Source organism: Xenopus tropicalis, chromosome 8, assembly GCF_000004195.4.
Source record: "Xenopus tropicalis strain Nigerian chromosome 8, UCB_Xtro_10.0, whole genome shotgun sequence".
In the NCBI taxonomy this organism is placed as follows: domain Eukaryota; kingdom Metazoa; phylum Chordata; class Amphibia; order Anura; family Pipidae; genus Xenopus; species Xenopus tropicalis.
In genome coordinates, this window is record NC_030684.2 from 44412300 (window position 1) to 44427007 (window position 14708).

General features: G+C 42.2%; 1 protein-coding gene across 3 annotated transcripts in view; it reads left to right on the forward strand.

Annotated features, from left to right (window-relative positions):
- med12 (mediator complex subunit 12) overlaps positions 1-14708 on the forward strand; it is a 29535-nt gene that overhangs the window by 12526 nt on the left and 2301 nt on the right. The window contains exons 10-42 of one of the 3 annotated variants that reach the window (XM_012969009.3): positions 27-163; positions 349-480; positions 594-723; positions 899-1128; positions 2460-2540; positions 3270-3434; positions 3539-3683; positions 3768-3880; positions 4210-4353; positions 4475-4638; positions 4819-4950; positions 5140-5367; positions 5516-5660; positions 6704-6824; positions 6967-7068; positions 7187-7300; positions 7394-7557; positions 8379-8558; positions 8775-8846; positions 9591-9748; positions 9844-10005; positions 10182-10293; positions 10432-10521; positions 10676-10785; positions 11461-11596; positions 11683-11844; positions 12348-12731; positions 12899-13037; positions 13118-13305; positions 13612-13683; positions 13834-14057; positions 14131-14287; positions 14433-14624. In XM_012969009.3, coding sequence (XP_012824463.1) covers positions 27-163; positions 349-480; positions 594-723; positions 899-1128; positions 2460-2540; positions 3270-3434; positions 3539-3683; positions 3768-3880; positions 4210-4353; positions 4475-4638; positions 4819-4950; positions 5140-5367; positions 5516-5660; positions 6704-6824; positions 6967-7068; positions 7187-7300; positions 7394-7557; positions 8379-8558; positions 8775-8846; positions 9591-9748; positions 9844-10005; positions 10182-10293; positions 10432-10521; positions 10676-10785; positions 11461-11596; positions 11683-11844; positions 12348-12731; positions 12899-13037; positions 13118-13305; positions 13612-13683; positions 13834-14057; positions 14131-14287; positions 14433-14624 — 4985 coding nt within the window. Of the gene's footprint in view, positions 1-26; positions 164-348; positions 481-593; positions 724-898; positions 1129-2459; positions 2541-3269; positions 3435-3538; positions 3881-4209; positions 4354-4474; positions 4639-4818; positions 4951-5139; positions 5368-5515; positions 5661-6703; positions 6825-6966; positions 7069-7186; positions 7301-7393; positions 7558-8378; positions 8559-8774; positions 8847-9590; positions 9749-9843; positions 10006-10181; positions 10294-10431; positions 10522-10675; positions 10786-11460; positions 11597-11682; positions 11845-12347; positions 12732-12898; positions 13038-13117; positions 13306-13611; positions 13684-13833; positions 14058-14130; positions 14288-14432; positions 14625-14708 lie in introns of all 3 variants that reach the window. The other 2 variants (XM_012969006.3, XM_031891511.1) reach the window with 2 other exon arrangements.

Sequence of the window (14708 nt, forward strand, 5' to 3'; positions counted from 1 at the left end):
TCCTTCTGAGTGGTGCCTTCTTCCAGGTTTTCCTATTGGGCGGGTCCTTCATACTCTGGAAGTTCTAGACAGTCACAGCTTTGAGAAATCGGACTTCAGCAACAACCTGGACTCTTTGTATAACAGAATATTTGGACTTGGCCTAGGCAAAGATGGGCATGAGGTAATGGGAAATGGTTGAAGGAACCCTTGCTTGCATTTTTCTTATTATGACCCAAATTCTTTAGTTTAGGGATTTTCTGTACATGCTTCCTTATACATATGTTTACTTTCTTTTTTATGGATATTATTGTCTCCCTTTCCCACTGGTTTTTAGCCTAAAATAGTTTGTTTTTTTTTAACCTGGAGATATCACCTGATGATGATGCAGTAGTCACGCTTCTCTGTGAGTGGGCTGTCAGCTGTAAACGTTATGGTCACCACCGAGCACTGGTGGTGGCAAAGTTACTGGAGAAGCGGCAGGCAGAGATTGAAGCCGAGGTATGCCTCTGAAGCCTCTTTATTTTAAAGTTGTATCTCAAAGGAATGACTGCACAGGGGACATTTTTCTTAAGATCTCTCATGTGCTTTGTGTCACCTTGTTTCCCTGCCAGCGATGTGGAGACTCAGAGGCAGTTGATGAAAAGGGATCTGTATCTTCTGGGTCTTTGTCTGCTCTGAGTGCACCTCCTGTGTTCCAAGAAGTCCTGCTTCAGTTCCTTGATACACAGGCCCCTATGCTAAGTAAGTGTGATTAAGTTGGGGTTGGTTATACTTTATATTTTTGTGTCTGGTATTTCTTCCCCCCCCCCCCCCCCCCCCCTTCCCTAATGCTTACATATGCAGTTTTTTAATCCTCTTCTTTCTAAAAAAATCTTTTTCCTTTGAACTGACCTAAGTGTTTTGTATTCTCCACCAGCGGACCCGGCTAATGAGAGCGAACGTGTGGAATTCTATAATCTGGTGCTGCTATTTTGTGAACTAATTCGACATGATGTTTTTTCACACAACATGTACATGTGCACACTTATATCCCGTGGAGACTTAGGGATCGACCCACATGCACCCCGACCCCGCTCCCCATATGAGGACCCTTCTGATGACACTGACCGCAAAGAAGGAGAGGCCAATAGCAGCATAAAATTAGAGGTATGCAAAAACATACACAGGTATAAAATAAACCATGAATAAGAACAAATGCTTAGCATTTTTAGGAATTTTTTTTTGTTTCAGTATCATATCAGTCTAGCATTCAAATACTTATGTAAAATATATATTGATGCACTAAAAATCTGGATGCTTTCAACAAGGTACTTAATGACGTGGACCAGAGTATCTGCTTTCTTAGTGTATTAAAATAACACTAATAACAATATTTTTTGTGTATTGTGTTTTCACCAGTATTCAGACTTGTCCAACTTGGGTTCCAGTGTCAGTCAAAGCACCTATTGTAATAATTTATACATTTATCCAGATCTAAAAGCCTATAGCAAACTATTAGATGTTAACGTTTTATAATATTGCTTTAGATGCTTCTCACTTTTGGAGGTTTTTGCACTTTTCCTATCAAAACTAGCATTTGTACTTCACTTCCCTGTCCTTCAGCCTAACATCAGTCCCCCCTTTGCTGTCCCCTTGATGAATGTCACCTCAGCATAGCATATGTCTTTCCACTTTTACCAATGCTAACATGGATCATCAAAGGGAACGGGTCAGTACCATACTACTTACCCACCTTTACTGGCCATGGTGGACATGGCAGTTCTCTATACAAGTGTTTCCTCCCTCCATAAAGTGGTCTCATTAGGATGTAGCCATTCCTTACCTCTGCCCCAAGTCCAAAAACCACAAAAAGGTCATGCTAAACTTCTTAGACCTGGTTTGTGTCTTGAACTATTACGTTATAAGGACTGAAGTGATTTTTAAGTCTGGGGACCTGTTTTTAATTTTGACTGGTGTTTGCCAGGGGCAACCTGCTTCAAAAACCACCATTGCTCAGTGTATCAAGGAATCCATCTGCAGAGCTTATGTGGCCCAAGGTCATCCTGTGCCACTGGGAGTTTAGGTACACTCCACTCAAGCAAGTACCTATTGGATGTTTAGGAACCAAGCATCTTCCTTGCATTCCTTTGCCAAACTGTATTGTCTTGATATAGTTGTGGCTTCTGACACTTTGTGAAGCCCTCCTGATGGTTTCGGCCGTAATTTGTACATAGTTTGATTACCTTTGTTTACTGGCTTTGCTATTCAAAACAGAACAAGTGAGGCTGTGTTTAAGGTTTATCTGTAGTGGGAGGAGAGTATTTGTACTAGTGTCTTGTGGTGGAGACTATGCCCACAGTTACTGTGTCCACTGAGAGACTGAAAAGATAAAGAATTAATGGTGAATGCCTAGTTTTTGTTGTTCCATACTCATTCAAATTACAGTTTCTTTATTTCCCCTGCATTTCCATTTATGTTTTTGTCTCTGTCTGTGTCAGGATACCACTCTCTCGGAAACCATGGATATTGATCATGGCTCTGGGGCTTTATTCGAGGACATGGAGAAAAGTGAATTTCCGGTAACTAGGCTTATATCCTTTTTTTTTTATTGTTTTCATTTTGTTACGTTCATTGTCCATTATTTCCTATGCTAGATTCTTTTAAGGACATTTGTGTGTAGGTATGTGATATATCTGCCCCAACCCCTGTCTAACTGCAGATATGCCATATATAATATCAGGTTATGCCTTGTACTTTACTGTTTGTGGAAGGTAAACAAATTAAAGATTAAAGATTAATTGTAATTGTCCTACTCATAATTTGGAAATATGTCCTTATGACATAAAATGGCTTATGCTACCCTACCCATTCTATAGGGTTGTTTTATACAACATAAAATTTGGGTAGTGGAATAATACAAATGTGCTATAGAACTTAGGGCTGTCCTTGTTAAATATTTGCCTGTTAGACTGTTAGTGCCAGGAGACCCTCTTCAAAACCTGGAACATATGGCTGTAGATTTTTAACTTGGGCTTTGACATAATGCAGCTGGCTGGCTCTTCCCAATGACTGTTGCTGGTCATGAGTGATTAGCCATTTGCAAATCTGTTTGCACACTTTAGGCCATGGTAAGCTTCTGTTGAGGTTGCTAGAACAAGCTATGTACATATAGATCTTGTGTTATCCAGTATGATTACCTTTAGGAATGTTATGTTACGCTTAAAATACTCCTTTAGTGTTTTACTTCAAATGTGTTCTTTGGTTTGCTTTTTTACACTAACTTTCGTTGCTATTCTTTCTTCTTTTAGATGTTTTCACCTGCCATGCGCTGTGAGGGGCGAAGTCCTGGTCCTGAAGATGGGGACCGAGATATCCGCCGCACAGTGAAAGGTTTGAATGGGGAGGGACCTCTTTCCGCACTGTATGATCAACCGCGACATATACAATATGCCACACATTTCCCTATCCCACAGGTACGTTGTCCTCTCCATCAAAAAGTGTTTCCTTCGTCAAATTGCTGAATTCTTGTTATTATGCCTATTAATGTTAAAAAAACATTCTTCTCTTGTGTCTCAAGGAGGAGTCGTGCAGCCATGAATGTAATCAGAGGCTTGTTGTTCTTTATGGGGTGGGAAGGCAAAGAGATGATGCCCGTCACATAATCAAGAGGATTACACGTGATATCCTGAAGGTGCTAAATCGCAAAAGCACCTCTGAAACAGGTAAGGTGGTGGTCATGGGGAAGGTCAAACAGATTGAGAAGCAAGTAAATGTACCAAAACTGACTCTTTCTCCTTGTGGAACAGATGAGGGGCAGCGCAGACGCAGGGCAAAGCCTGAAGCATTTCCCACTGCAGAGGAGATTTTTTGCCGCTTTCAGCAACTTTCACATTTTGATCAGCACCAAGTCACTGCACAGGTATCGTAACTTGTGAATTCTCTGGCGCGGGTGTGCCTTATTATTGAAGCGATACCTGGAATATAAGCAAAATCATCCCATGTTGGCTTCTTGTGGGTCTGAGTTGCATTGTGTGATGAGTGATACATAGAGTGGTTTGGTGGTGTCTAGAATATAAGACTCATTGTGATGGGTGAGTAACGCTTTAGCCCAGTTTAGGGCAATGCTAAACGTATCTGCCTTCTCTACCTGGCACTGGCTAAATTGGTTGGCTGGTAAATTCATAAATTGGACCTTTTCCTGGCATGAGTAAATGTTTAGCCATTGTTTGTCTCGTGTTTTAATCTTAGGTATCACGGAATGTGTTGGAACAAATCACAAGCTTTGCTCTTGGTCTCTCCTATCACCTGCCCTTGGTACAACATATCCAGTTTATCTTCGACTTGATGGAATATTCTTTAAACATTAGTGGTCTCATTGACTTTGCTATTCAGGTATTGCTTTCTGTCTGCTGACTTTATCAGTTATGTTATCTGTATTTCTCTGTGGGTTCCAGAATACTGAGTTTCTTTTGATACTATTTTTTCCCTGTCTTTTTTTTTTTTTTTATTACAGCTGCTGAATGAGCTCAGCGTGGTAGAGGCTGAGCTCCTGCTGAAATCTTCTAGTCTGGTTGGCAGTTACACCATGGGTCTGTGTTTGTGCATTGTTGCTGTTCTGCGTCATTATCACACTTGCCTGATCCTCAACCAGGAGCAGACTGCTCAGGTGTTCGAAGGGTGAGCAAGGGGGTGCTCTGGGAAAATGTGCAGCTACATGCTGGGGAAGGAAGTAATCAGTCTGCATACATTTTTGGCAGAGAATATAGGCTGCATATAAATAGGGATTTTGCTATGGTAGCTGTGCAGGCTATAGTGTGGTGCTATTCTCCAGAGGTTCATACAGTGTGTTTCTTACAGGTTGTGTGGAGTGGTGAAGCATGGAATGAATCGTTCAGATGGCTCATCTGCGGAGCGATGCATCCTGGCATATCTCTATGATTTGTACACATCATGTAGCCACTTAAAGAGCAAATTTGGGGAGCTTTTCAGGTGAGTTAATGCAGAGATCTACCACTTGTCTGTGGAGATGAGGCACAATTACTTGTTGATTGGTCTGTACCTTAGATTTAGTTTGGGGTTCACAACTCACTTGCAAGATTTTTCCACACAAAATCAATCTTGTGAACCTTTAAAGCACTGACAACTGAACATTATGTAAAATGTATACTTTCTCTACAGTGACTTCTGCTCAAAGGTGAAGAATACAATTTATTGTAATGTTGAGCCATCAGACTCCAACATGCTGTGGGAACAAGAGTTTATGCTAGACACCATCATTAACCCATCCGGACATAGTGTTAACTGTGGAATGCTGGGAAAGTTGCTGAGTGACTCCCCAACCAACCGCTATAGTTTTGTGTGCAATGCACTTGTCCATGTGTGTGCGGGAGACCACGATACAGACAGGTGAGAACTTGACTTGCATGACAGAAACAAGCGAAAGCTATAAAGTTATAATGCGTTAGTACATCAGCAAGCAGGTTAAGCAGGAATGTCTATTTCAGTCACAAGTGCGGCTATTGGAAATAAAGTGATTGTGTGTTCTTGTGTTCAGGGTAAATGACATTGCCATTTTGTGCGCTGAACTGACTGGATCCTGCAAAGCCCTGAGCTCCGAGTGGCTGGGAGTCCTAAAAGCCCTCTGCTGTTCATCCAACAATGGCACATGTGGCTTCAATGATCTGCTCTGCAATGTGGATGTAAGGAAAATCAAAATGTTATTCATTGTTATGTTCTGACATTTCTTCCACTGAAAATTGTTGCATGGGCTTAATTCTTGTTGACACCTTATGGTAGTGCTGTCTGTTCTCCATGACTTGGGCCAGTTATGTGATTTTTCATATGTATGAGGAATGGATTATTGTCAAATGAAGTCTGTGGAGAACTAGGGGCCATAAAATTATTTTGAAGGGCCACTGATAGACAGCTATGTCATGCTGTTTGGTGGGAGCATCACAGCATCAAATGATGTCATGTAATTTTCGGCAAATACATAGTAGCTCTGAAACAGCAGACGGGTGAGTGCTAACTTAGTTGCTGTTGGTAGCACTGGGACAGTTTTGTTCAGCTGCTGTCACTTTAACCCAAGGTTTACATTAGCCCTTACCTGACACAGGGTGCTCATTATACTGAAGTATTTGTACACAGTCACACTGTGTGTGCAGTATAAACTGCAGCTAACTGCAGTAAGACGGATGATTTGTTACAAAGGGTTGATGCTCTGGAGTAATACTTAGGTTAATGCCAATGGTGGCCTGAAATGTTGCTGATGTCCCAGGTCTAAACCATGTTTTTGGAATAAAGGCTTTCTAATGTGCTGTGCTCTTCTATTGTACAATTTCTGCAATGGGTCATGAAAATTTACAGTACACGCATAGGCTAAGGAGGTATGTAGGAGCTGGCTCTGAAGTTTGTGCTTTCAGTTATAGCCACTTTTAACTCTAACTTTTCTTCTAGTTGTCTCCAGTTCTGTCTCCCTTTCCCTCCCCTGTGCTTTGTCTGTAGCATAACAATATAGAAAAGAGTAGGAAGGGGCCTTGACAGAGGTACTAATTAGTAAGCTGATTGGAACTTAATTGGCATAATTCTGCTTTTGTCATGTACCATTAACAACAAAAGTATTTTAGTTCATATTTTTACTGCCCTTTAAACTTAAGTTTTGGTTATATACCAGCAAATGTTTTCTGCCAGGTTTAAGACCTATTCTCTGACAATTTCTTATCACTAATGTTTCTCTCATCAGGTTAGTGATCTCTCTTTCCACGATTCTCTTGCCACCTTTGTTGCAATCTTAGTTGCTCGCCAGTGTCTCCTTTTGGAAGATCTGATTCGCTGTGCTGCTATCCCATCCTTGCTAAATGCTGGCAAGTATTTCTTATTTGTAGTAAGTGGTTGGGTGTATGTTTACATGGGTTTTAGGTAACAATGCCAGTTTGTGAGAGGTTTTATTGATGAGGGGACTTTCCCAGCATGCAATGAGCAGGATTCTGTATTTTACTTCCTCAGCTTGCAGTGAGCAGGACTCAGAGGCCGGGGCTCGTCTCACCTGCCGAATTTTACTCCATCTCTTCAAAACCCCACAGCTGAACCCTTGTGAACCTGATGGTAGTGAGTATGACGATCAGAGGGTGGGAAGGAATCCTCATAAAGGATCCATGAGTAAACAACTATGCAATTGTTAAGAAATTCTTTAGTATTGTTAAGTATTCTCCTTCTTTACCATAAGGTAAACCAACTGTTGGAATCCGTTCATCTTGTGACCGCCACCTTCTGGCAGCATCTCAGAATCGTATCGTGGATGGGGCTGTGTTTGCTGTGCTGAAAGCTGTGTTTGTTTTAGGTAGGTAGTCACTTCAACTTGCCTATTTGCCTATAATCACAAGATCCATACCTGCAATTTGCATCCTTGTCCCTCTGCCTTTATTATTCCAAGGTGATGCAGAGCTGAGGGGCTCAGGATTCTCACATCCCACTGGCACTGATAATGCTTCAGAGGAAGATATAGCTACCAGGAGAGCAGGGGGTCGGCCAGTATCAATTGAAACAGCCAGTTTGGATGAATATGCAAAATATGTTCTACGCAGCATATGCCAGCAAGTGAGTAACACATTTTACAGCTATAAAATTCTGACCTCACCGTCAATCTGCCCTAATAAATACTTTCTACCTATCCATGGCTTTCAAAATGGTTGCACTTATATCTGAACCTGTGGCCCCCCCAGGCTATTCCAAAAATTCAGCCCATGTGTGGTGTTGGTAATTGGGGCAGCCGTTTTCAGTCTTGCTGAATGGCGGGCCTTTCAGATGAATGGTTACTTACCTGTTTGTTCCTTTATTTTCTGGTACGGAGAATTACAGACTGGCTAGAAAGTCTCACATTATGCTATGTCCACAGTGCATGAAGCCAAGCCTGGCCTGGTAGGATTTTACAAAACTTTAGCTAGGATCTACTTACCTGTTTGTAATTCTCCGTACCAGAAAATAAAAACAAACAGGTAAGTAGATCCTAGCTAAAGTTTTGTAAAATCCTACCAAGCCAGGCTTGGCTTCATGCACTGTGGACATAGCATAATGTGAGACTTTCTAGCCAGTCTGTAATTCTCCGTACTAGAAATTCTCACATTATGCTATGTTCACAGTGCATGAAGCCAAGCCTGGCCTGGTAGGATTTTACAAAACTTAAGATAGGATCTGCCCAACCCAATTTAAGTTTGGCTTTAAGTTCCAGTTCCTGGCTTGTGGCCAGGATTGTGCTAGAGATGCCCCGTACTTAACTGGAGATGAACTCCCCTACCCAGAGAACAGAAATAATTTGCTATTTGGAAAACCAGGGAAAACAAAATGTGCTAGTGCCTTATGTTAGAAAATGAGCTAAAAACTTCTTTTAGTGAATCTTGTTAATTATATTTTTGTTGCAGGAATGGGTTGGAGAGCGCTGTGTGCGTTCCCTGTGCGAGGACTCTAATGATCTACAGGACCCTGTTCTGAGCAGTGCTCAGGCTCAGCGCCTCATGCAGCTTATCTGTTACCCACACAGACTGAATGATACCGAGCAGGGAGATAATCCACAGAGGCAGCGAATCAAACACATCTTGCAGGTGAGTATGGATCTAAGGTAATATAACAGAAACCAAACGATACTGAGCACAAAAATAAAGGATAGAGAAATTGTGCTTCTGTTTTATTCATGGTAAAGGGATAACCAGAGAACCCTGTATTTATTCTGTTCTCATTCCTGTTGTTCCTGCATCTTTTGCTGCCATTCACCTTTAATTCCTTGCACAGTTGAACCTTATTTTTATTTTTCCCAACAGAACCTGGATCAGTGGACAATGCGTCAGTCAGCACTGGAATTGCAGCTAATGATTAAACAGACACCAAGCAATGTAAGGAGTGTCATTCTGTTAGGGGCCTATGGGGAACATAGTATTTGCAAGTTTTTTTTAAATAATTTTTTTATGGCTATACTTTGTCAGTGGAACATGTGACACAATGAACTATGACTTTGACATAGTATCACTTAGCCACAATCTGTTACATTTTAAAAATAATGTTTCTTTGCTTTCAAAAACTTTTTATGAATTGACCAAAAGTTTGTAAAAGCAATTTTATTTTAAAAATGTAACACATTGCAATGGAAACATTTGCATCCATACTTGTTTCACAATCAGTGGCTTGCAATATAATATTTCACCAATAGAGGTTGCTGTGTAAACACTGTACACAGTATTAATATATGGTCATAAGCAGCTTTCAGTAGCTTGGAAAAAGACTGGTGTTGGTCTGAAAAATTGCTAGTGCCCAGGTCAGGGAACCGTTACTTCAATAAAGGCTTTTAAGAAGATATTGCCTCATTGGTACTGTCTGGTCAAAGAATATTGGATGATCAGATGGATGTGGGTGTTATGTGACTTGCACCAAATATCAAATATATTGTCTTAAAGGTGCTGATCAAAAATTTGCTGTGACAACTAAAGTTTTAGCCAAGAATGTGTGATGTTGGGCAATATCTTATACACTAGTGTTACCCATAATATCTGAGGAACTGTGAATGTTTTTTTCCCTATTCTTGGGGGACACAGCAACTGCACTTGGGCAATTAATGTCTAAATCTTGATTGTTACCAACAGGAAATGAATTCTTTATTAGAAAATATTGCTAAAGCCACAATTGAAGTATTCCAGCAATCGGCCGAGAATGCCTGCGCAGCCCCCGCCAATAGTGCTGCCCTGAGCAATGCTACCTCCAGCAACGCTCCTCCCAACAGCAAGACAAAACCAGTACTCAGGCAAGTGATGCTTCTGTTGTGGTCTATTACTCTATGGCTTTGTTTACCTTTCATATTATTCATTAGCAATAACTAAAAAATCCTTGTCAATGCAGTTCTTTAGAGCGGTCTGGGGCTTGGCTTGTGGCCCCTCTCATTGCAAAGCTGCCTACATCAGTTCAAGGTCATGTGCTAAAAGCAGCAGGGGAGGAGCTAGAGAAGGGCCAACACCTAGGATCTTCTTCTCGCAAGGAACGTGACCGTCAGAAGCAGAAAAGGTGAGTAGATTGTGAATGGCAAAGGAAGACCAGTTGGGGAGTTCTTATTGAGAGCAATACGTAAGGGTGATATGAATGTATAGGAAATGTTTGTTCAGTCACCTGATAAAAGGCTGAGGTTGTTTCCTTTTCCTTATGTTGCTTGTGTTATATATTCTTATGTCTGTGCCTTGCAGTATGTCCTTGCTAAGTCAGCAGCCATTTTTGTCACTGGTATTGACCTGCCTAAAGGGACAGGATGAGCAGCGGGAGGGGCTTCTGACATCACTCTATGGCCAGGTGCAACAGGTAGGTTGGGTAACAGTCCCTTTATGTTTTTCTCTTACCAACACCACCCACTATCACTTTTTCCACAGCTTTTAACCTTCATACATTTGAATTGCTTTTGAATCACTGTCCTTTTAAATCCAAACCCTCCCACTTCAGATTGTTAGCAACTGGCGGGAAGATCAGTATCAGGACGACTGCAAAACTCCTCAGCTGCTGCATGATGTATTGAAACTGAGGCTTAACCTGGTAAGTAAGAGAAAGAAATATAAAGCAGAGGATGAAGTGTGATAAATGAATTATGTTTCTTAGCAATAGAAGTCCCTACAAGAATGCAGCGGAAAATGCAGGTGAATTTATCCTTTATTACTGACATCTTCCCTGTCCTCAATTTCCTTTCTAGGTTGGTGGGATGTTTGATACAGTTCAGCGCAGCACTCAGCAAACCACTGAATGGGCTGTTCTTCTGCTGGACATTATCAGCAGTGGTACAGTGGATATGCAGTCAAACAAGTAACGTATACACACTCTTTGTGCCTCTTCATCTGTACTTGTTTGCTTTGCCCACTGATTCCCATAATCAGTTTGTTTTCTCTTCCTTAGCCTTAGATTTAAATAGCTAAAAAAAGAAAAAAAAAATCAGGATTTTGCTAATCAGGCTGTTTTGTTAGGGAAAAATCAGAATTCAGTGACAAATCCTAGCCAATCCCTCTATAAACTATAAATCCTGTGATTAAAGCAGGCATAGAGTATCAATTTGACATTGCATTTTTATACCTCTTAAAGGAGAAGGAAAGGGTTAATCATTGGGGTGTGTCCAAATGTTAGGCACCCTTATTGAAATTACAGTAGCTTACTCAAATCCACAGGTCAGTGCTTCTGTTAGCAGTGCTCACTGAAAAGTACCCCCATTGATGTACCCTTTCCCTCTTGTTCAGTAAAGGAGGAAAGAACCTTTTAAAGTTACCCTTTGTGCTGTTTTATTTAAAAATCCGGCTGCTTTCCCATGGTGTGCACCAGTTGGCAGCACTAAAGGTTGCCAGCCAATGCCCATTGATAAGCAAGTAGCCAGCAGTGAGGTGGGTCATATTTATATGTGACACCAACAAATTGACATTCAGTACCATGTATTGTATATGACTACTCATCATCAGCTGTTTGTAATCTCATCTTTATGTTGCTTTGCAGCGAGCTCTTCACGACTGTCCTAGACATGCTCAGTGTTCTGATCAACGGAACTCTGGCAGCTGATATGTCCAGTATATCTCAGGGGAGCATGGAAGAGAATAAAAGGGCATACATGAACTTAGTAAAGAAACTGCGGGTAAGGGATTCTATGCATGCCTTTTTTCCTATTTGTATAGAAACAACCACATCTCTTCTAATCTCTTCTTTCTATGTTTCCTGTAGAAAGAGCTGGGTGATCGTCAGTCTGAGAGTCTAGAAAAGGTTCGTCAGCTCCTTCCTCTCCCCAAGCAGACTCGGGATGTAATAACTTGCGAGCCACAGGGATCTCTTATTGATACCAAAGGCAACAAGATTGCAGGTTTTGATTCTATTTTCAAAAAGGAGGTGAGTGCTTTAAGCTTTAAGTCTTGCTGTGCAATGCATGACCTTGGTATAGCTGCTACTGCAGGTGACAGGACAGTAAAGAGTAAATTGGAGTTTCAGCTTCTATAGTTAGATCCTTTCAGTTGATAGTTCTACTCCACTGCTCTGTGGTCCTTCTTCTGAGTAAGACACCCAGGATCTCTGGTTGCCCTAAAACACAACATATCAAACATGTATCAGAAAGCTGCAGGCTGACAGCTGGGGTTTGACCAGGAACAGAGCCCTTTTGCAGTACACCCAGATGTAGGCCACCTTGGGGCTTCTTGGCTAGGATCCTCTTAGCCACCGTGTTTTGTCCCAGAAATTAAGAATAAATAAAATTAGGATTGTACTCTCCTTTTCCTTACCGTTGGTACATTTCCTCTCTGCGGCTTCCCACTAACCAGCCTGCATTTTGCCTGCCTTTGCTGCTTTTCTTTTTCACATCGATTTTCTCCCTAAATATCTCCTCCTTCCTTCTACAGGGTCTTCAGGTTTCCACCAAACAGAAGATCTCCCCTTGGGATCTGTTTGAGGGGATAAAACAGTCTGCTCCTCTTTCTTGGGGCTGGTTTGGTACTGTACGTGTGGACAGACGTGTGTCTCGCATGGAGGAGCAACAACGTTTGCTCTTGTATCACACCCACTTGAAACCAAAGCCTCGTAGTTACTACCTAGAGAACCTTCCTCTTCCACCTGAGGATGAAGAACCTCCTACTCCTACAAGTACCGAGCCTGACAAAAAGCTCAGCGAGGCTCTTAAGGTGGACAAAAGTGGAGTGGGTGGCACCACTAACACTGATGACAGGAAGAAGCCAAGCAAGCCCAAAAGAGAGAAAAAGAGGAACATGGCACCCAGCAAAGTAGAGGTTTGTCTGTCTCTTTTGTTCTCCCAGCGTGAGCACCAAGATTTACTGTTATCCGCAACAAGATATTTGAGTTGCAATCTCAAATATTGTAGTTGCTACTCAAATATCTGAGCACTTCTTTGCCACTTCCTACCATCTTAACAAGCCCTTTGCTTGTGACCTAATAGGAATTTCCACTTGGTCCTGGCCGCCCGGGCCCTTATGGAATGGTCCCCACTGATCTTCTGCATACCCAGGCTGCTGGAATGTCCCGTTTACCTTATGCAACCCAGAACATGTATGCTCAGAACCAACCACTACCACCAGGTAAGTATATGTCTTACTTCCTTTGGCAATAAACTTTCAAAAGGAAATATTCTAAGCCTTCCTGTTCTGAACACTCCTAGGTGGTCCGCGTCTAGATAACTCATACAGACCTACGCGGATGGCTATGGTAAAGGTTCCTGCCCGACCTCAGTATGTCAGTGGAGTCCCTCAAGCTGGGATGATGGACTCATACAAGCCTGTGATGTACAGACCACAGCCGCCAATTCCTCAGGGGCAACTATTAAGACAGCAGCTGCAGGCTAAGTTGGTGAGTTTGAGGTTGTTTTTGGTGATCAGGAAAATTTGGATAAATATAAATAGTGTTCAGTGTCTTTGCAAGGCTGTTTTAGCCAGAGATCAGTTTTCACTGGTGGTTCTGCATACAAGAGCTTTGACCTTCCCCCTTCGTAGTTTGTGGGAGGAATGTGCATTTCAGAGAGGACCTGAGATTAGCACTAAAAACTTATGCAGATTTTTGGTAAAATAGTGGTGGTCTCTTATGTAGTTTACTCCATACACATCTGTGTGTCAGTATTACTCGGGCAGATTCAGAATATTATCGTCTCCTTTATAGGCACAAGGAATGATGCCGCAGCCTGTACGGCAGATGAGTCAAACTCCTTCATATGGCTCTATGCAGCCTCAGGTATGAATGGGGGGATTAAGTGGGTTGTTTCATTCTGTATTTTTCTGAGAACTGACTTGTTTACTCTTCTTTTGCCACCATTTTAATTATATCATAAAATGTCAAACTTTTTTTTATGATATTATTTCTTTTCTTACTGTACTTCCCTAGGGTTACACATCATATGGCTCTCATATGACCTTGCAGCAACACCCTCCTCCATCCCAGGCTGGTGCTTTGGTGCCCCCACCATACAGTACTCAGCAATACCCTGGATCTCTTCCCCCTTCTGGTGGGGCTCTTCTTGATCCAGTGCGCCAGATGCAGCAGAGACCCAGCGGCTATGTGCACCAGCAAGCCTCTGGTTTCAGTCACAGTGCTTCAGCTGGACAAAGGTATGTACAGCTGTAGATAGGCGTGTCAGTTGCTGATTAAATGACCATAATAACACTGTTTGTACCATTGCAGATTCCCGCACCAGCAGATAACTCAGACAGGCATGATGCCAAGCATGGGTCACCTTACTACACAGCCAGTAACAGGTGCAATTCGGCCTCAGCTGTTACCTGAACAGCAGCAACAACAACAGCAGCAGCAGTATTTAAGACAGCAACAGATATTAAGGGTAAGAGGTTAGAAAACTAAGGGGCTATGATAATATTTTCAAACTAGTTTCTATATCTGGCCTCCTGGGTTGCTAGGCCGAGTGACAGAGGCTTAGGGATTTGCAGAATTTATTTTGAGTAATAAGCAGACATAACTATTTTCAGCAACAACAGCAGCAACAACAACAACAACAACAGCAGCAGCAGCAGCAACAGCAGCAGCAGCAACAGCAGCAGCAGAATCAGGCACCACCTCAGCAACAAGCCCCTCCACAACCACCTCCCCAGCAGGTCCCCACAGTCCCACAGCCACAAACGCAAGGACAGCCACCAGGGCTTGGCATGCAGACACTGCAAGTAAGTGTGGGGGTTGGCTCTGTGCTGTCTGTGTCCACTGAATGGAGGTACTTGCATGAATTACTGAACTTCACTGGCGACTTT